Raw genomic sequence first — 23,688 nt, forward strand, 5'->3', positions numbered from 1 at the left:
TGGTCGTGTTAGTTTTGACTTGCCATTCTCTGGATTCTGAACTCTTCGTGTTAGGTTGGACTTGCCATTTTCTGGATTTTGAATTCTGAACTGGTCGTGTTAGTTTGGACATTTGCCATTTTCTCGATTTTGAATTCTGAAAGGATTCTTTTTCATTTGTCTTTCTTTTTTGGTCATTAGACCGTTTGATATTTTTATATTTGTACCATAAAAATTTCTGAAAAAATACATAAAATACAAATTCCATTTTTTTGCATCACAATTTAGTTCATTATATTTTTTGGGTAAAATTGGGTAATTGGCGTCTATTTTATTTAAAATGATGAGCATCGTATTTTTAGGAATGCTTGTCATATACAAGAAGTCGTTACTTGTTCTGCAAATATGTTTAACGATTGATCTGATAATCGAAAGAATAATTGAATTCAATATCTTAAAGCTGGCAATCGAATTCGGATTCAGCAAAAATACGTTTAAGTCATCATCAAATACCGGGAATTCATAATTATCCGGCACAAATGTGCCATTTTAATTCATAAGATTTCCTTCTTAATACTAAAATAAAATAAAATTCAACATTATTATTAACATAAATGTCTGCACGAAAATATATTCAACTTACAGAAAAATGAAATGTGAAATCTTTTTTCCATCACATTGAAGACCTTTTTGAATTGGAATAGTTGGATCGTTTTGTACCAAATTACCATTTTTATCGACATAATTCTAGTCCATTAGTTTATGATTCAAAATAATTCCGTATCCAAACAAAAATTAAAATGTTAAACATCGAAATCAAATTAAACAATCGAAAACTTTTGTTTACACACGATTACCGCGAGTACTCGCGATTTTTGCGTGTAAACAGGCTATTTACACTTTTTTTTGCTGGACTAATTGAGTGTATGTAGCCAAACAATCGAAACTTTGTGAGTACTCGCGATTTTTGCGAGTATTCGGCTATTTTTTAGCGACTTTTTGTGTGGATATAGTCGGAGTACTCGCGAAAAATGCGAGTACTCGCAAAATTTCGATTGTTCGGCTATATACACTCAAATAGTCACCAAAAAATAGCCGAAATACTCGCCAAAATCGCGAGTACTCGCGCACTTTCTTTTCTGTGAACATGAAAAAAAAAATGTTACTAAAAATATTTTTCCCGAGTTTACCAGAAAATTGTCCGTATTTCATTCGATTCAACATATTGCGATAGATGGCGTGCCACTATCCACACACACAAACACAGACACACAATTTCGATTTTGAATCCAAATATGGAAATAAAGTTTGTTTTGTTTGGAGAAATTTCCGGCTAATTTGTTTTATTTTTTTTTTTTGTTTTTGTTTTCGATTATTTATTGCTAATCATTTGATCAATCAAAGCACGAATTGATTGATCCTGATCAAATAATAATGACGACGATGATGATGAACATGAAGATTCATTCATTTAAAAATCGAAAAGCTTCGATTTAATCGAATATCGAATAATGTATTATCATCGAACTATAGTTTGTTTTTGGTTGAAAATCAATTTATTATCATATGTTTTGTGGTTTGGTTTTCATTCATCTTTATCAACAGTGATTGGCAACAAATTGCAACCAAAGAAGAATTCTCACATGGCTAAACATTTATTTTGTTCACAAAATTATTTCGATTCATTAAGTTATGATGGTCGATCATATCGTTTTACTGTTAATCGACGTGTTATGCACCCTGATCGAAAACAATTTGTTTATGATGAATTTCGTCTCTACTATGATGGTGATAAACATCGTTTCCATTATAAATTTGATGATTCTGCATCCATCAATCGGGCTGATGGTAATTTTTTCCTTTTTTTTATTGATTCATTATAATCTAATTACTTTATAAATTATTTTCATACAAATAGTATTACCACGTGGTGGATTCTACATTGATCAATTAGGGCTTTATATTGATTTCTATCGTAATATTTCGAATGGTGAAAATTTCTTCTGTTGTAATGATCGTCGAATAGCTATCGATAACCGGACATTCGATTGTAAAGATCTATTGTCGTCGTTACATTCGAATTGTCACATTAATTGGAACGATAATTTAAAATGTAATAATTTAAATCGAAAATGTCTTACATCATCAACAATTATGTGTCGAATATTTCCCTGTACATATGTACAACATATGAGTGCCATACATTTTGCAACATTCGTTTATGACAAGGAACGGGAAAAACCAATTTACATTTTCACCAACCGTAGTGAACCATTTTCATTAAGTACAATTCGTGTTTTGACAGAAAAATCTACACATTGGTTTTTGAAACCGATCCATCAATTGGATAAATATCGTTATAAAGGTGCATTTCAATGGCGATCAGTGCTGGGTGACAATAAAATTTATCTAATGGTTGAGCCATTATCATTATCATCGATCCATACAAGACGATCGTTGTTGATCGAATTGATTGATAGTCGACAATTTTTATTGGCAAAAAAGGTAATTCATTGACAAAAATGGTTAACAAATATATTCATTTTATTCGTGTTTATCATAGACAAAATCATGGCAAATTTTTTTCGGTTGTGATGCACATCATGATTATTTTGATGCAGAATATTCTTCACAAACAACAGCAGATGATCAAACAAAACGAACAAGTTTTCTATCCATTTATATAATGATCATATTGATTTCAATATTATCAACAGCATCAGTTTTGTTCATATTTAATAGCCGTCAAACATTGAAACAATATTTCAATAATTGTTTCATTATTCGTTGGTTTAATCGTCGATGTTAATTGAATTCAACAGGAACAGCAACGATCGACCAAACAAATGGCAATAACTTTAGCATAAAGAAATATCTTTATTTTTTCCCCTTACAACAACCACCTTTCTATCCTGTGCATACCTGGACAAGTTAAACGATAAGAAAATATTCCAGGTGAAAAAAATGATAATTTATCGTCTTTTTTTGCGGCCAAAAAAAATATATTAATGGCAATTTTAATTTCATTAACAAACACAAACACAGCAAGACACTCTAACATAGACTTGATTTTTCCTTCTATCTTATGACCTGAACACACACACACCGTACAAAAATGTGGCCATTTCACATTCCAAGGCTGATTAATTAGTTAATTAATTAAAAAAGAAATATAATTAACTGTTCCCTTCTATATTCAGTGTGGTGGTGGTGGTTTCTGGAACCAATTTTATTTCTTGAAAATAAAATTTTTACCTGGTCAATCTATTTCTCTCTCCCTCTCTCTCTTTCCCTCGCTCTCCGGGGATTGTTATTATTATTATTACAACACGAATATTGTCACCGTTTTTATTTTCGTTAACGAATTGCTTGATCACCACTAGCAAACGTTAATTGAATTAAAATTTAATTAAATTAATATCATCATAGCCATATGTGACTTATTATTGATGGTGAATATATGCTTCATTATTATTCTTGATACATCGTTGCTAAAATTCCAAAAAAAAAAAAAAATTCATTTTATCCTCATTGGATAAATGACATAAATATAAAAACGGTTTCATTTCGGTTATCCCAAGTGGCCAGTATGTTCGTTTCATACACGTACGTATCTAACAAAGAAAGAAACAATAGACAAATCTAATTAATACTTTTAATTATGATAAAAAACAATTTTTTCAGAAACACACACACACACAGAGAGAGAGAGAGACGTATAGAATAAATTTTTGTTTCACTCATTCAATCATACTCTAGGTTTCCAAAATTTCCACAGGGTCCTAGTGAATTGATTGTCTGATTGAAAAAAAATGAATAAATTCTTGTCATCCGAATTTGACACAACTGACGAAAACTTTTTCTTTCTATATGGAAATTTTATTCGTTTTTTTTTTTGTTGTTGCTTTGTAAAGAAGAAAACATTAAACGATTTGTGTTTGATTTGTTTTTTTTTGCTGTCTATATACAAAATGATTTACGATACAAAAACATACATTTTCTCTCTCTTTCTCTCTATCATCGATATAATATGATTATTTGAATATTTCTCACATTTAAAAAAAAAATTTTTTCTTCTTCAAAATGTACACGCTAATACACTAAGCTATGTGAATGAGAATCATCATCAAATTTATTTATGATTTCATTTTTCTTGTTTGTTTGCTTGCTTGCACCATATTAATTTCTATAGAAAGAAAAAACATTCGATTCTTGTAAAAAACAAGATCAACATATAAAAGTCGGTATGTGTGCGTTTATGTCAAAACCATAGATGAGCGAACAAACAAACAAACAAAAAAAGAATGATGAAGCAAAATGAAAAAAAATGATGATGATGATTCCATAACATTTTGAAAACATATATATTTGTCGTTGATTATTTTCACAATTGATGTCGATGATGAAACTGATGCCGAATCAACTGATAAAATATCTTTAAAAAAAATAATAACATATTTCATATGGAAAATTCAATCATCAAATTATATAAATATATTATTATTTATGTAGAAAACAGAAATAAAAAGAGAAAATAAAGAATTCAATTTCAAATGAATACAACATAATTTTGAATTTCAATTTTTTATAATTGGAAAAAAATAATGTAATTTTTATGACCAAAAAAAAAGAGAAAAGAAATGATGTCCGATGACCATCATGATCATGATCATATTATATCATTTGATAAAACAAAATATCTTGTCACACTCTGTCTGTCTGTGTGTGTGTGTGTGTGTGAGAACTTATATTTTTATAAATACATTTTTCTTTCTTCCTTTCTCTAGTTTATTTTACGTATGAAATTTTTTTCTTTAGTTTAAAACAGAGCCGAATAACTACAACAACAACGACGACAACAACAACAACAACAACAACAAGGACCTCCAACTGATTTCTAATTTGTAACCATCATACCATCATCATCATAACCAATCAACACAGCAAGTGGCATTCAATAATTATGGTTGTTCTTGTTGTTGTTGTTGTTGTTCTGGATGTTGCTTTATGAATGTCTTGGAAAATAAAATAAACCAGATTGGAAAAAAAATGAATGTATGCTTAAATTTTTTTTTTTTTTTTACTTACCTTTCAATGTATGTATGAGAATATGGACGACATTATATCATTGCCTTGCGGCCAAACTAATGATGACCAAAATAATGATGATGATGATGATGAAGAAAGTCAAATTGAATAATAACATTTACCACCCATTCATAGTTGTGTGGTTGATTGTTGTTGTTGTTGTTGTTGTTTTTGTAATGATGATGATGATGATGATCCAATCGCTTTACGTAATTTCATTAACTGCTTTTTTTTTGTTTGTTTGTGAAATTTAAAAAATTTATCTCCTTTTCATAGAAAAAAATTATTATTAAATTTAGATTAAATTTTTTTTCCTGATGACCATGATCATGATGACCATGATGATGATGATGATCTTCTTGTTAATTATTTTTGTCAAAAAAAAAAAAAAAAAAACAATAGACTGGCTCAGTATAAATTAACTTGCCAATTTTGAATACAAAATTATCATTTATATATGGTTTACAACAACAACAACAAAAAAGAATTTGAATACGAAATAGTAGTAATAGCCCGGCAGCTATATATTAAAGTAATTAGAAATTGCAAATTATTATAAATGAGAAAAAGCGTTGTAGAAACCGACAACAACAACAACAACAATCAAGTGATCCAGAAAAAAAAATTTTTGGACATCACCATAGGTAGCATTTAGTAGTACTAGTAGTAGTGGTAGCAGAAAAAAAATGATCATCAAGACAAAATCATGAAAGATGATTATTATTTTATTAATGAAATAAACGAGAAAAAAAATAACAATGATTACTAACATCATCAACCAAAAAAAAAAAAAAAAAAATGTATTACAACAACAACAACAACAAACAATCAGTGAAATAATGAATTAACGTACAACGATAATTGAATGTGGATGTGTTTAAACCATAAGATAAAAAATATGGAGAAAAAAAAATGAATGAATGAATTACACATGACAACCAAGTAGATAACCAAATTCAATGATGGTGATGGATTACAACAAAATAAAAACAAAAAAATATGTGCGACTACATAACCATTACAGACAGACCATGATGATGATGATGATGATCATACCAATGGGGTTGGTTGGTGGTGGTTTTCTCCGTGAAATATTTTGTATTAGAAACACGATGTGAATTTGAAATTTTTTTTTTTTTTGATTCCAAAAAAAAATTGGAATTTCTCTGTGCACGGGCGTTGAAAGTAAATTAAGTTAATTTTTTTTCGTCTTCTTTTTTTTGCTTTCTTGTTCGTATTTGCATCTCCACTGCATTTGAATTTAGGTTCATTTTATTTTGGCATCGAAAAAATCATATTTTTTTTTGCTTTGATAAATATGTAATGAATGTAAATGGCCTGGCCTTATCGTCATTTTTTTCTCTCTCTCTCTTTCATCTGGCTGATTGGATTGAGCTCAATATGATTAGTGTAGGTATGTGGGTGTACGATGGTTAGTTCAAGTTGGTGTCTAAGTCAATTATAAACATTGGAAATGGGCAAAAAAAAAACAAAAAACAAAACAAAAAAAATATGCCGATCATCATCTGGTGCAAGGTACTAGGAGCAAGCTTTTTCGCTATCTGCTTTAGTAATAGATAATCCTAATCAAATTCAAATATCAAATTAAAATGAAAATGAAAATATATTAAACAACAACAGCAACAAATCCAATCAATTGAATGAATGAAATTACTTACCTATCCCCCGTACACACATACACACACACCTGTTGAAATTAATTCATCCGAAAAAAATAAACTGAGCCAAAAAAAAAACGTATTCATTATTACATATATAATAATGTAGAAAAAAAATCATAGTTGAGGAGAATGAATGAATGAATAAAGAAAAAACTTAATATAATATTCACCACAAAAACAGAAGTTTTACTTAATTAAAAATTGTTTTATTTTCGCTAGTTATTATTATTCCTTATATTCATTATCTGGTCCTTTGTGTTTGCCTGTGTGTGTGTGTGTGTGTTTGTGTGTAACTTTCAAGAAGATGCGATTATTTCCAATTTACATCACATAGGTAGATATGATGTGTGTTATGATGATATAATGTAATCTGATCTATTTGCATTAAATTCTCCGTAAATCATCATTATTTTTTAATGAAAATAATAACAAAAACAACAACAACAACAAAATATGAAACATCATCATCAAGAAAGAAAAAAAAACAGGCAGCATTTATCAACAACAACAAAAACAGAAGCCACAAAAAAAAAATTTCTATGTATTACAATCTTTCTGAACTTCATCATCATAAACATAATCGAGAGGGATGAATATTATATAGACAACAACAACAACAACAGGGCCAAACAACAATATCATCATATCTTTGAACGTTTTTTGTTGTTGTTGTTGTTATTGTGTAAACTTAATTTATTTTTTTCTTTTCACTGTTGTTACTGTTGATGATGAATACAATGGACATCATCATCATCATCATCATCATTGTTGTTGCTTTTCCATGATTGCATTCACCATAACATCATCCAAAAACAAAAAAAAAATGATGGCCATTTTAATATGAATCTTTAAAAAAAAAAAATAATGAAATCATTATACAGATTTATTTTGGCAGGTAATATGGAGATCATCATCAAATATATTATTGTATTTATACCTATCTAGTTTATTATGCAATACTATTATTATAATAACATCATCATCATTTTTTTTTGAATAATTTGATTATCAAGGTAACATGGATACATCGAACATTATTTCGATGATGTGTTGTTGTTATATTATTCAGACTGAAATGTAGTTTTAATTTTTATTTTTTTTGCATGTGTTTGTTTTGAAATCCGATTGTCCTTGATCTTGAATCAGTACAATCTTTATTTATTTTTTTTTTTATTTCATAATCAAATGACAAATTCAGACATTACCTGATAATGGAATAATGGAGGTATTTCATTTTTTTTTTGTTCTTATCAGAAATATGGGAAAATAAAATCTAACCATTTTTATTGAAAAAAAATCATCAAAAATCATAATGGATATTTTTGATCAAATCATTTTATTTATGTATTCATCATATGTGTTTGTTTCTATCAAAGCAAAGCAAAAAAAAAAAAAAACAGGGCTTGGTTTGTCATATTCTAAATCCATAAAGATATGATCTATTTATTTTTGTCTGTAAATAACTAACGATGATGATGATGATGATGATGATGGTGGTGGTGGTGGTGGCCATTAAAATAACTTTTCTGTTCTTCTTGATGAAAATTTCACATTTTTATGATTAAATAATAATTTCATCATATCATAGATTATCAAATGATTGAAAATGAATAAATATCATATAATATTTTTAATGCTCATCATTGACCGACCAAAAGAAGTGAATTCAATTTTCAATCGAAAATTAAATCAAACAAAAGGACAAAGAAAATGTTCATAAAAATGTGTATTTAATCAATGATAGCATTTATTGAAATGGCAAAACATAATACAATTATCAAAGGAAAAATTTCAATTTATATAGATTTAAAATAACATACTAGAAGTTTCTAGTGACCTCTAGTTTACAATCATCATAGTTCATTATACAGCTGATGTTTTCTTTTTTAACACTCCCCCGAAAACATCAACTGTTCACAACAGTTTTCAAACGATTTATGTGATAATGATTTGGTAAGAATATCAGCAATTTGATGGCTTGAATCTATCCACTTTATGTTCAATTCGCCATCATTAACCATTTGACGTATAAGATGATATTTTAAATCGATATGTCTCAAACGTGGTGAGACAAATTCAGCAATTATTGTTGCAATAGTTGATTGATTATCAATAAATAAAGTTGGGACATTAATCTTGATTTTCACAATGGAACAAACATTACGTATAAATTTTATGTCTTTACAACACTGGGCTGCAGAAATGAATTCACTTTCACAAGTGTTGTCCACCACACACCGTTGTTGTTTGGACTTCCATATGATCGGACCATTCATCCAAACCACGTATCCAGTCGTAGATTTTCGATTTGTCAGATCACCACCCAGATCAGCATCCGAATAAGCCAAAAATGATAAAACAGATCCACCAAATTTTAGTTTATAATTGATCGTACCTTTTAGATATCGGAAAATTCTTTTAACAATTTTAATCGTGGTAGCATTCGGTTTTTCCAAAAATCTACTGCAATAAGACACGGCAAACAATATGTCTGGTCGGGTTTTCACAGCTAAATATAATAAGCTTCCAACAGCTTGCCGGTAAGGATAATTTTCAATAATTTCAGTGGAAGTTTCCAAAATTGAACCAGGTACAATCGGTGTTTTCGTTGATTTGCAATCTGATAAACCAAATTGATCTAGCTTTTGTTGAATATATTTTGACTGATTCAAATAAATTAATTTTTGACGACGATTTCTTTCATATTCAACACCAAGAAAATTTCGATCATTGATGATATTAACTTTGAATTTTGTTTTCAAGAAACTGAACACAACCATTAAATCAACTTTGTTAGTTGAGGCTATGAATCCATCATCAACGTACAATATTATCAGAATTAATCGACCATCAATACGTCTGAAATATAGACAATTATCCAATGTTGAATTTTCAAAGCCGAATTCGATGACTGCATTATGGAAACATTCATTCCATGCCCGTGGGGCTTGCTTCAGGCCATAAAGACCACGATTCAGCTTCCATACTTTACCGGATCCATCATTATAACCATCTGGTTGATACATATATATGGATTCTTTTAAATAACCATTTAAAAATGCAGTTGTGAAATCGAATTGTAGCATTTCCATATCAAACGTAGCAACAATACTGAAAAACCAACGTACCAAATCAAAAGCTATAACTGGCGAATAAGTATCAAAATAATCGACATTAAATTTTTGTTCAAATCCACGAGCAACAAGGCGCGCTTTATAACGTCCATCACTTTTAATACGATAGATCCATTTTGACGATATAATAGTATTGACATTTGAAGGATCGACCAAAGTAAACGTTTTGTTTTCAACCAATGAATTCATTTCATTGTTCATAGCTTGTAGCCATTTATTAGATTCAACAGAATTCACAGCATCATCATATGTCAACGGTTCAGTACCAGCAGCTACAATTCCAATAACATTACGTGGTCGTAACGAACCCAAACGTTCAGGATTAGCTTCATACGTTTTATTCTTGGAGCCCAAAGGTCTCCCCCGTTTTGATACATCAACAACACCATTAGAATCACCATCATCGCCATCATCATCATCATCGTTGCCATCATCATCATCATTATCACCATTTACTTTGGTAAAGCCACTAGTAGATTGCACAGAAAACATATCATCATCAGGAATTGAATAGGCAACAGATCTACATTTCGGAATTTCTTCAAATTTGACGGCAGACACCAGATGAACTTCTCGTTTATTTGGTAGGTAGCATCGATAGATATGATCACCTTGATATCCGACCATATATACATCAATAGTTTTCGATTCAAATTTTCGAATTTCATCATTTAATGCTTTGCCACGACTACCAAATACAATAAAATTGCTCACATTTGCTTTCTTGTTGAACCAATCGTTGTACGGAACTTCATTTTTGTAATTCATCGTGCGATTCAATACATAAACAGAGCAATTTACCGCCTCGTCCCATAAAATTTTCGGCAATCCACTTGAAACTAAAATTGATGTCGCATGATCATTTACATTTCGTACGTGGCGTTCAGCTAGGCCATTTTGTTGAGAAACACCGACACAAGCGAATTGATGGGTAATACCATGAGAATCAACATATCCACGAAATTTATTGGATGTAAATTCAGAACCACGATCACTGCGAATTTTCAATACATTATTTCCTGTTTCAAGTTTGATTTGATTGACAATTTTAATGAATTTATTGAAGACATCATCACGATTTTTCAAGAACTCTACTTTAATATATGATGTTTTCTCGTCGACACAAATCAGATAATATTTATTGCCATGTAATGATTGATCAGTGTAACCAGCAATATCAATATGAATACTTTGACCAGGTTTGATATTCGATAATTTTTCCGACAAACGATGCGACACATCTGTAAGTTTACCATCATTACATGCATTGCAAAAACCCATATTATCAGAACCAATAATTGATAAGCCATCAACGATTCTTGACTTGGCCATTTTGATAATCGTGTTCTTGTTCACATGACAAAACCGTTCGTGCAATAATGCTAGATCAGCTGTCGATGATGATATTAGCGATACATTCATAAATGACGGACTACTTGAATCAACAACACGAATTGGCAAATGATACAAATTATTTATTTCTTCAGACCGATAACCAGTCAATAGACATTTACCATTTTTCATAATTTTCATTTTTCCACTGCCGATGATTACCGATAAATCTTCATGAATACGTTCCAGTTGACCAATTGATATAAGATTATAATTTTGATTTGCCAACGCTACATTACGTACCAAAACATCATGCCATTCAGTACCCGTATGAAATTGACAATTCAAATCACCGTATCCAATGATCTTGATTCGACCACCAGCTGTATCAAACGATTCATTACATGGACGAAAATTATCAAGCCATTCACGTTTATTCACAATATGTGATGAGGCACCGGAATCACCATAGAATCGATTAGAAATATTCATTTCAGATTCCTTTACAATAGCCAAAACCGTTTTTCCAGATACAGACTTTGAATTCGATTCATTATTATTGTTGTCACTTTTCTTTTCTTTTAACCACTTATAACAACTTTTCTTCATGTGGCCCATCTTGTGACAATAGTGACATTTGATGAATTTCTTTCGATCAGATTTCGTTGCAGCCAACGTCACAGATTTATCCAACGATTCATTCGATTGTTTCACACTGGATTTTCCAGATTCACGATCTTTGACCCGTTGGCGTAGCAGTGATTCGATTTTGACCAGTTTCAATTCAATTTCTTGATTATCCATGTTAAACTCGGACATAACACGTACTTGGCCAACTATATCGTGATGCTCAGGTGGTAGAATTGCTAACACACGCTGACACATATCAATCTCATCTAGGCTGCTACCCAAGGCCATTAACTTGGTATTAATTTCGCGAATCTTTCCAAAAAACGATAATTGATCATCAAACTGTATGGTGTGAAATTCACCTTTAAGAGCCATTATGCTAGCTGACCTTGAGCCTTCATATTTGCCACGTAGTAAATAGAGCATTTCTTCAGGATTGTTACAGCTCATTACTAAATTACCATCTTCTTCCGATAACGTTCCCAGAATAATTGCCATTGCTCGGCCAGAATCGGCTAGTTCATCAGGATTAACAGCCAATGTCCCAGCACAATACTTCCAAATTTTTAGTGACCTCATAGTCAACTCAACTGAACGATACCAAAGATTCCAGTTCTTGGAAAGCTTCGGGATTGGCGAAACCGACGCAAAATGATTCATTTTTAACAAAGTTGATGATGATACAGCAACAGATTAACAAAAGAACCATAAACAAGATCGAGCAATTTTTGGGAAAAACACAATAGATGCACAAAATACAAAACACACAATTTTTAAGTAGATGATACGGCTGAGCCCATAACCTGTTCATAAAAATGTGTATTTAATCAATGATAGCATTTATTGAAATGGCAAAACATAATACAATTATCAAAGGAAAAATTTCAATTTATATAGATTTAAAATAACATACTAGAAGTTTCTAGTGACCTCTAGTTTACAATCATCATAGTTCATTATACAGCTGATGTTTTCTTTTTTTAACAGAAAAAAAAACAGAACAAGCAAGAAATTTAATTCTTTCATGGAATTGTTGATGAAATGAAATGTTGAAAATGATATTATTATTTTATTTTATTTTGTCCTGGTGTCTTGTACTGTTCCATTTTCATTGTTCTGTTATTTTAGTGTTTTGAATTGGTTGTGGTGGTGGTGATTCATAACGCAGATAAAATTTCATTTATCACACACACACACACACCGACTGACCGACACAGAATCTCGACCATCTAACCAGAATCGAATATTTAAATATTGTCAGGGTCTATGTATATGATCATCACCTGATCATCACATGTTTGTGTGTGTGTTTTGAATACAGAATTAGGTAGTTTTTTTTTGTTTTGTTTTGTTTTCAACTACATTTACTCATCATTATCAATTCATTTGGCAATGATTCGAATCACGAATTTAACCTGTGAATTTGTTAGGAATTTTTTTTTGTTTTTGTTTTTGTTTTATTTATTCGTTACTTTTTCTCTACTTTCATCATCATCATGATTATGATTATGATTATAATTAAACCGACAACAGAAGCAGATTCAATTGGATTGATTGAAAGAAAATGTAACTTTCAATATATATGGAATATATGGAAAAGTTTAGCTGGTTGGAGTGATTATTATACATTATTGATGTATGTGATAAAAATCATACTGAATGAATGAATAAATAAAACTGAATATGAACTGAATATTAATATTAAAAAAAAAATAGAATATTAGAATCACCAAACTATGGAATGAATGGATTTTTTTTTCTTTCTCTCTTTCATTTTTGGTCATTATAATTATCATCAAACCAATATAAAATGGCAATAATCATCAGTATCGTTTTTTTTTTTTTTGTTTTTGATGGAAACTTTTAATTAATATACACACACACACACTAAATTTAACAGTAATCAACAACATTTTTTTTTTGTCGATCGATAGATGATATGGTGAGCAAGTCCAAACGGTAATTAAAACCAGATGATGATGACGACGATGATTGTCACCGTCCATCGAACAAATAGATTTGAATTCTATTTCAGATTTTATTTTATTTTAATTTTTTTTTTCGTCATTATAATTACTGGATTGAATGTTTTGTTTTTAATTACTTGGTTTCAATCATCATCATCATCATCATCATCAGATGAGTGAATTGAAATTCGAATATTATTGTAATGAATGAAAAAGAAACCTGTGATAAATCTGATTTTTTTTTCTCTCTCTTTTTCCCTTGTGTAAGTGTCATCAATTTCGTATCTGATTGATCGATTGATGGATTGATTGATTGATTGATTGATTTCAATCAATTGAAATTCAAAATTTAGATTCAATTCACACACACACACACACACAAACACAATGAAATGAAAAAATTTTCCTCAAATGTCACATTTGGTAATCATCTATTTTTTTCCATTCTGAAAATTCAATTTATTCAATTCTAACTTTATATATTTAGTGAATGAATAAACATATAAAATTCATTCAACTTAATTTGAATGATGAATAAATGTTCAAATGTTACATGTTATGTGTGTGTGTGTGTGTGTGTGACATTAAGTTGTTATTATTCGCAACAACAACAACAACAACAACTGACGGAGCTGATTTAATCACGAAGAATAAGTCAAAATAAATGAATGAAATGAAATAAACTTTTTTTTCAAAAAAATCATTTTCTGGATAATTTCATTCTTTAATTCAAGTTCTCAATTACTGGTGCGTGTAATGTAATTACACATCCTCTCTTGCGATCTCTCTCTCTCTCTCGCTGGATGGTTCTTTCATTTTTCTTATTCCTTTTTTTCTGCTTTTACAGGACGACATGATAATGAAACTGCCATGATTTGATGATGATGATGATGATGATGATCAATGAACATTTTTTTTTGAAACAAAAAAAATTTTTGCTCTTACGTTCGTGAAACATTTAAATTTTGAATATCTGAAGTCTAAATTTTCGCGAAAAAAAAACCAAAAAATTTAAAAAAATAAAATCGATTTTCAATCAACCAACCAACCAGCCAGTGTTGACAAAAAAAAACTGCATTGATCATCATCATCATCTGAGGCATGCAACATTTAGATTTAGATCTATTTTAATTTTTTTTGATGTAATGAAAACAATTTGAATTTTGTTTGTTTGTTTGTTTGTAGAATTTCATCAAGTTTTTTTTTTTGCTCAATTTTTGAAATCATTTCAATTAATCATCATTTTCGTCGTCGTTTTTTTGTTGCTGTTTTCCGCCAAAATTGATTAGATCTATGATGATGATGATGATGGTGATCAGCCACCGTATGTTTGTTTGATAAATGGCATTTTAAAATGACATTTATCATCATTGTGTGTGTGTGTTGATCAACGGAAATTTTAAAGTTCTTTTTTTTGACTGAAATTAAAAAAAAAATTTCATAATTCAATACATGATGATGACGATGATAATGTACAACATTGAAAATGGCATTTATTTTTTCTTCTTCAATAAAATTGATTTTTTTTTTCGTTTAGCTTGATAAAAAAAAATTTCTGATCTTTGAAACATTTCTTCATTATCATCGTCATCGTCATCATAATTTTTTTTTATGAAAACAGAAATTTTGAAACCAAAAAAAAAATGAAAAAATGAAATAAAACAACAAAATTGGATCAACCCGAAAAGATAATGGATAAATTCATCAAGAAAGATCGTTGATCCGTTTTGTTCTGTTGAATATAATATATATTTTAAATTGTAATTAAAATAATTACCATGTTGGCCAGGTAGATATGCAGACATACTGGTAAACATATCGATTATCATGATGACGATGATGAACCTGGCCATTTATTTATTGTTGTGACTTATTACTAAATCGTTTCATTCATTTATTTAAACAAATCATTAAATTATCATCTCCGTCTTTAGTTTATCTACATTTTTTTTTGTTGAATTAAACTGCTACAATTATATTATTACCAGAAAAAAAAGAAATTCTGGTCGGATTAAATTGAAAGATTTTTGAAAAAGAGTACGAAAAAATAGCTTGAAACTATACGAATAGTTTTGCTCGCGCAAATACAAAGCATTCATACATACAGAGACGAAAATTCAGGTTTATTTCATTCACAAGATGATGCACTTTACCTATCATCATCATCATCATCATAATCATTCAAAATATAACCTATAGGTAGGTTGGTAGGTAGGTAAAAAAAAAGAAGTAGTTAGTTGTTTCATTCGATCGAATCGTGTTTGTCATCATTATTGTTGTTCGCTATTTTGTTTTTTTTTCAAATAAGATTATTATTATCATAATCATTATCATCATCATGATTATTGTCTCAATGAAAAGCCATATATATATATAGATTATCAAACAGACAACACACATATAAAAACAAACAAATAGAAAACATACAGTAGTCAAATAGATAGAATTGAATTGAATTGAATGAAAAAAAAGAAGAGAAAAACTAAGAAAAACAATGAATGAATGGAAAAAAAGAATAAAGAATGAATGAATGATCATCATTTACAATTACTACGTTTATATACGTGAACAATCATCATCATCATCATCATCATCTAATTGACGATCATCTGAGCCGTTAACGACTACGACAAAGACGACGACAATGACTATAAGTAATGAAGGTGATGGAATTTGAATGAATGAAAAAAAAACCAGATGATGATCACTGATTCATTGACAAAAATCAAATAAAGTTCCGGTGTGTGTGTGTGTGTGTGTGTAAAACTCGTTGTGACATTCAATTTTGAATGAATTCAACTAAAGATTATTTTGTTGTTGTTGTTGTTGTCGACCACTGTCATTAAGTGTAACTTACTATGTGTGTGTGTGTTGATATTATTATTTTGGAAGAAAAATGCTTCATATATGCTTGGCTGAACACACAACAACAACAACAAGATGATCTCATTGTCGCTTGATGATCATCAATTCTTGAAAAAAAAATATTAAAAAAAAGCAAAAAAATAAATACTTTAACTTTACTTATTATAAGACTTGAAATGTTTTGTTGTTGTTGTTGTTGTTGTTAAAAAGTTTACGATGATGATGATGATGATAGCGACAACGATATTATCAAATCGTCAAATCCGGTCCATTATTAGATTTCTTCTTCTTCTTCTTCTTCTTTTTTTTCATTTTATTTCAGTTTCTTTTCTATAACTATTTACAGAAGTAAAAAAAAACAGCACATTAAAATTGTCATCATCATCATTGAAGAAAGAAAAAAATTTAAACTTAAACTTGACTTTGAATTGTTTTCATTGTTGGATTTACCAATTTTTCAAATTTGTTTGTTTTTTTTTTTTTTTGTAGATTGACGAACACACACACACACACACACACATTTACATGAAGTTTTTTCCAATCGATAATAATTGATTGATGATCGATTAAAATACTTTTTTTCTATTTAAATCATTTGATGATCGACTATTCTTTGAAAACAGCTGTGTTCCAAATCAATTCTGAATGATTGGCCACTATAAAAAGCAAATGAATCAATTATTCGGAGAAAAAAAAATTGCAGTTTATTTCAATAAATGATATAATAATGATAATGATTATTAATTTAGAAAATTAAATTTACAGTCTGTATATAATGATGTATATTATGGAATGGTTACATTGATTAACCACGGATTGATGGCCATTTGTGTGACCACCATCATCATCATCATCATCAATGGTCATAAATTTATGACCAAAGCAGAAAAAAAAATCATTTCATTTTTTTTCAGCTGAAAAAAGTTTTTAATTTTTGTTTTTTATTTCTTTAAAATAATTCTTTGATTTTTTGCCGCTTTTTTTCCCAACAAGATTTGTTTGATCAAATTTTGTTCATTTAGTTTGTGTGTGTGTGTGTGACATTATTTTGAGCGATATTATTATGTTCACACAAACACACACACACACAGGTTGTCACATTGACTATTTTTATTTTATTGACAACCATGAATCAAGTTGATTCAATATCGGCATACTGAAAATTTTATAATTAAAAAAAAAAAATAAGACAAAAACGATTGAATCGAATTTAGTCAGTATGAAGAAAAAATCCGATGATGATGAAAAGAATGACAAAATAAAAATGTAAGAATTGTCCGACCGACAAAGATGATTTCGATAAGCTCATTCTTTCTGATAATAATAATAATGATGATGATCGATGATAATTTTTTTCATCATAATTACACCTGATCAAATCATTTTTAATATTATCATTGTTATTGATCAAACATTATGATTATACCGAAAATTGTATTTTTTTTCCTATTCTTTTGAATTGAATCTTTTTTTTCTGACCGATGACGACAGCAACAACAACAACAAAGTACAAATATTATTATTTGATAAATGACCTGTGATAATTTTTCAAATGCCATTGCCATTGCCGCTTTTTATTATTTCATTTTATCAATTATTTATTCATTCATCCATTCATTCAATCAATCAATCAATCAATGGAAATGTAATATAATACGCATACACACACACACACACGCAATAATATTTGAAAACTTGATTTAAATAATGACTAAATTTAAATTCATCAATGTGTTGAGAATTATTGTTATTAATAAAAAAAAATATAAATAAATGTTCTGTAATAATGATAAAGATATCAATGGTAGCCATCATCATCATTATTGATAGATATAAATATCAAAAAATGAATGGCCCGAATGAAAAGGAAATGGGCTATTTAGCATCGTTTTCTTTCTTTTTTTTGTTGTTCTTTTTTTCTCATATTTCTGATTGAGAAAAGAAAAAAAAAGAAGAAGAAGCGAAATTATGGGAAAAGCAAATTATCATCATTGAAGATCATCATTGAAAATAAATAAATAAATATAAAAAAAATCATCTCATTCGATCATCATGATGCTTGATCATCATCATAATTATCATTATCATCATCATATTTACCATGTGTGGCCTGAACCATTAATTATTATGATGATTTAATTTTATAATTATATTGGCCCGAATTTTGTTTGTTTATTTTTATTTTTTTTTTTGCCAATAAATAAATATATCATTGGTTAATTCGGAGAAAACAAAATATAAATTATTAAATAAAATATATTTCTAATTGCAAGAATTACAGAGAAAGAGAAAGAGAGAGAGAGAAATTTTTTGAAAGATTTTATCTTGACCAATTCGTTGGCCATATAGTAATGATAATCATTTGGAAAATATGAAAATTTTGATGATCATTTTCAGATAGATTTTTCCGACACTAATGAGGCAAATTATTGCTAAAGTTATACAATCATCACCACCACCGCCACCACCAACTATCTCGATTGTGGTGGTCTTTGGATATTCTATTCTTGTTTTTCTTTGTTTGTTTTTTTTCTCCTGTTTAAACTTCGATATATTTGATTCCACACATGAATCCATGGCTATTATATCGATAATTATATATACGTGTATTAATAATAATATAATCTTCAAAGAAAAAAAGATTTGCTATTCAATGGAATTTTTTTATTAATTTTTTCATTTGATTATTTCAAAAAAAAAAAATTCAGAAATAATGATCATGATTGTGTGTGTGTGTGTGTGTGTGTGATAAATGAATGTATTGCTACTCAATTCACATATGATATTTTGTGATTGTTAATTACATAAAATGACAATCGATAACCGATACGGATAAATGATGATGATGATCATGATCATTTATCGGATGATCGGATTTTATTTTTCTTTTTTTTTCATTTGAACTGATGATGATGAACTGAATTAAATCTTTTTAGCTTTTCAAAGTTTTTTTCTTTTCATCATCAATTAAATTAGGTGTGTTTGTGTGTTATGTACACTGAAATGATGATGATGATGATGATACAATCATCTGACATTTGTGACATACTCACATTATAGAAAAAAAACATTCAACTGATTTAATTAATCCTTAATTGATGATCAATTGTCGAGTGAAGAAAAAAGCCATTTTCAATGGAAGAAAAAAAAATTTTTGCACTTTGATTTTTTTTTTTCACTGGCGTGAATGAAACGAGAAAAAAAAATTAAAGCTCTGCTGTTATTACTACTAATACTAACATGCCATTGCAAGTTATATGATTTCAATTCGTTTGAAGAATCCATCATATCGATAAGTGAAATAAAAATCCAAATAGCTAAAAAAGCGAAAAGCAAAAAAAAAATTGTGATGCGCTTGCATTTTATTATGTATGATGATGATGATGGTGGCAAATTAGCTAATAAAAAATCTAAAATAAATTAGTTATTAACACTCATGATTCTCTCTTTCTCTTTCACTAATGTATCATCATCATCATATACTATATGATTATTATTATATATTGTCCCAGGTGTGTAATGTGATGTGATGTGTGATTTGATATTTGTTGTTGTTGTTGTTGTTGTTGTCGGTCAATCTTATTGAATGCAGAAAAAAAAATGTAGAAAAGAAAGAAACGATGGTCGATGAGAAAGAGAGTAAGAGAGAGAGAGAGAGAGAGAGAAAGAAAATGTCAAATTTTGACAAGCTGCAACTAATGATTTATCAGGTGATTTGATTTGATTTTCTTTTTTTTTTTATTTCTCGCTCGATGGTTTGTAATAAATTTTTTTAGAAAATGAAAAAAAAAATTCTAAATCCACAGACACACACATACACACACACACGCACACACACACCTGAGCTGCGATCACTAGTCTAGATATCATCATCATTGATCGATCTAAATTATACGGACAACAAACTAAATTTGAGAGCATGAAATTTATTTATTTTTTTTAAAAAAAGAAAAAAAACTGATCATCATCATCATCACCATCATGAGAATGATGGTTGAAACCTGACCCCATTGAAATGTGTCAAACAATAGTAGTAGGTAAATTAATTTATCTGGTAATATAAAAAAAAAATAATCGAATGTCAGATATCGATTGTATCGATTGATGGATACTTTATTTAATGAATATTCAAACAAAGTGATAGTGGTGCTGGTGATGGGAAATTAGATTTTCTTCAATTTTTTTTTCTTTTGTCTTTTACAAACTTGTGAACCAGATGATATTGTTCAGGGTGTTGTGTGTGTGTGTGTGTGTGTATGTGTGATAATATGACTGTTTCATCGTTGTTTATATTTTCTTTGTTTCGAACCAGACATCACAATTTTGGAGACAATGTGATTACAATTATTACATATTTTTTTCTGGTATCATTATCTATGATGATGATGATGATGATTGGAAATGCACGACATGTGATCCTTTTCATGATGATAATGATGAATTTTTCATGCTTGTTTGTGAAGATTTTTCTTTATATAGGCTTACTTGCTCGTTGACTGATGCTGCTGCTGCTGCTGCTGTGTTGATTGGTATTAACCGAATAATGAAAAAAAAGACTAGAAAAACCCAATGATGATGACCAGAATAGCAAATAGTGATGATGATGATGATGATAACAATCAATCATTATTATAACTAGATCAATCATATCAATTTTTTTTTTTTTTTGAAATTTTGTTGTTGTTTTCGTCATCATCCATTACGTATCAATCATTTTTTTTTTCGTTGCTGGATGTGGGGATTGTTATGATTTGTTTATGATGATGATGATGATTTTCCAACTAGAAATTCGTGCGAAACGATCGACAAAAAAAAACAACAAGTGTTTTCGCTGTGTGTGTGTGTGTGTGATGGATGCAACAACAACAACGAAACAAAAAATAACTTCTACTCAATCATCATATATGTTGATGTTTTTGGCCAAATTGAATGAATGAATTACCATTTCATCATCCTCATAGGTATGAAAATAATAATAGGAAATCTAATTTTATTTTGGCCAAATTTTTTTTTCAATTTCATTACAAGAAAAACTTACAACAGCTTCTTCTTTGCCTCAGTTTTTTTTTTTTTTTTGGTATTCATCATCACCATCATTATACGTCAATGTGATTATGATGAATAACACATCGCACACATACGCACACACACACACACACACTGGCTATGATCATGATTTGAAAATTCATTAAATTAATTTAAAAACTGGATGAGGCGAAAACAACAACAACAACAATAACAAAAAATCGGTCGTCGGAAATGATAATTTGTTTTTTTTTCAGTGGACACACACAACCATCCATATGATATATACATGCAATCATCATCATCATCATCATTTGTAATATTCATATCATTTGTAGGCAGTTGATTGATTGCTTTAACAAATTTTTTTTTTCGTTAAAATTTCTTTTTTATCCTAATTCAATATCTTATCGTAATTCTGTTTTTTTTCAATATTTAGAATTTTTATTTTCATTCATTCATTCATTCATCATTGTTTTTTGATCGAAAGAAATTCTGATTGACGAAAATGACAAGACACACAAGTGAATAGCAGAACCATGTGTACCTTGACCCGTGGTGATCAATAAAAAAAAACATTATCCTGGATTCTTGGACCACCACCATCATTACAGATCATAATGTTATTTTGATCAAGAACGAAATATAATAATCAAAAAAACAAAATGAAAAAACAACGTCAAGTTTCAAACGATACTCAATATGCAAATAATGATCATTATCAATCTAATATATAATGGTCAAAAAATAATGAAAAACAGTAAAAAAAAAAAATTTTTTTGTCTACATTCAAAATTGAATTATAAAAAACAATTCTAAATATAGAAAATTAATGCCAAATGTCAAATTGTACTGGAATTATTCCGTTTCTGTGTGTTTGAATCCGAAACAAAAGAAATTTTTTTTTTATTTTGTTATTTTCCAAAACTCGAAGACATTAGCACGTAATTTAGCCATTTAGTAAGAACGTAAACCGATGATGATGATGATGATGAGCTAATGGTCACAAAAATAGTCATTATTCAAATGACCAATGTGTGCATGTATATTTATCATTTAAAATTTGGTGGTGATTTTTTTTTCATTGCATTTGGATTCTTCCCACTTATGTATCCATGATTTTTTTTTCTATCCGAATTTGAAATGAAATGAATAAAATCATTTCTGGTATAGTGGTGAAAAAAAAACACGACTGGATCTGTATTGTATGATGGTGGTAATATTTCCCCTGTGTAATACGTGTCGAAATTCGTACGCTGTGCTGTATTATATTTTTTTTATATCATTGATACACACACACACACACACACTCACATACAGGTGAGGTCATCATTTGAACCAACCAACCGACCATTCAACGAACCAGATTAATACAGAAAATAAATTATAATATGAAACAAACAGAAAAACTATAGTTACATGACATTTTTTTTCCATCTAATCACACAATAAATATAGCTGCTGCTGCTGCTGCTTTACCTGTGTCCATACCATTTCGATGTTATTATAATTGAACAAACGAAATAATAAAAGAATACAGCACTGAATGTTAATTATACTGTTAATTGATTTTGTGTTCATTCATTCAACAACAACAACAACAACAACGACAACAATCAAATATCAAAAAGACATATATATGAACGACATACGAAATAAAATGTGAAAAATAATCATGAAATGACAACAACAACAGCAGCAACAACAACAACAACAACAACAACGAAAATCACATAAACATGATTCATTCATTTATTCATTTTTATTTATATGGATCAGGCCGATAATTTCTGTTTTTGTTTTTTTTTTTTTTTTTTTGTTCTGGAAATGAAATGAAACCTATTTAAAAACCAAGGAGATTTTCATGATTTTTTTTTCATTTTGTCATGTTAATCATCGGTTCTCATTATTATCAAAAAAAAATTATTATTATTGTAATCCATAATTGCATATTTTTTCCACTTGTTTTATGGATCGAAATTGAAA

General features: G+C 29.1%; 1 protein-coding gene across 2 annotated transcripts; it reads left to right on the plus strand.

The window, feature by feature from the left end:
- The first annotated feature begins 1,390 nt into the window (after nt 1-1,390).
- On the plus strand, nt 1,391-4,922 carry LOC124500277 (uncharacterized). Of its 2 annotated transcripts, XR_012832205.1 has the most exons (4): nt 1,391-1,827; nt 1,898-2,484; nt 2,543-2,934; nt 4,798-4,922. XR_012832205.1 is itself a non-coding variant. In XM_047064334.2 (3 exons), exons 1-3 carry the CDS (start codon nt 1,491-1,493, stop codon nt 2,786-2,788), a joined length of 1,170 nt encoding a protein of 389 aa, XP_046920290.2. In that variant the 5' UTR covers nt 1,391-1,490; the 3' UTR covers nt 2,789-3,407. The 2 variants fall into 2 exon arrangements, 1 of the variants encoding a protein (XP_046920290.2); XM_047064334.2 differs by lacking the exon at nt 4,798-4,922 and having other exon boundaries at nt 2,543-3,407.
- The last annotated feature ends 18,766 nt before the right edge of the window (nt 4,923-23,688 follow it).

Source organism: Dermatophagoides farinae, chromosome 4 (assembly GCF_024713945.1).
Source record: "Dermatophagoides farinae isolate YC_2012a chromosome 4, ASM2471394v1, whole genome shotgun sequence".
Classification (NCBI taxonomy): Eukaryota; Metazoa; Arthropoda; class Arachnida; order Sarcoptiformes; family Pyroglyphidae; genus Dermatophagoides; species Dermatophagoides farinae.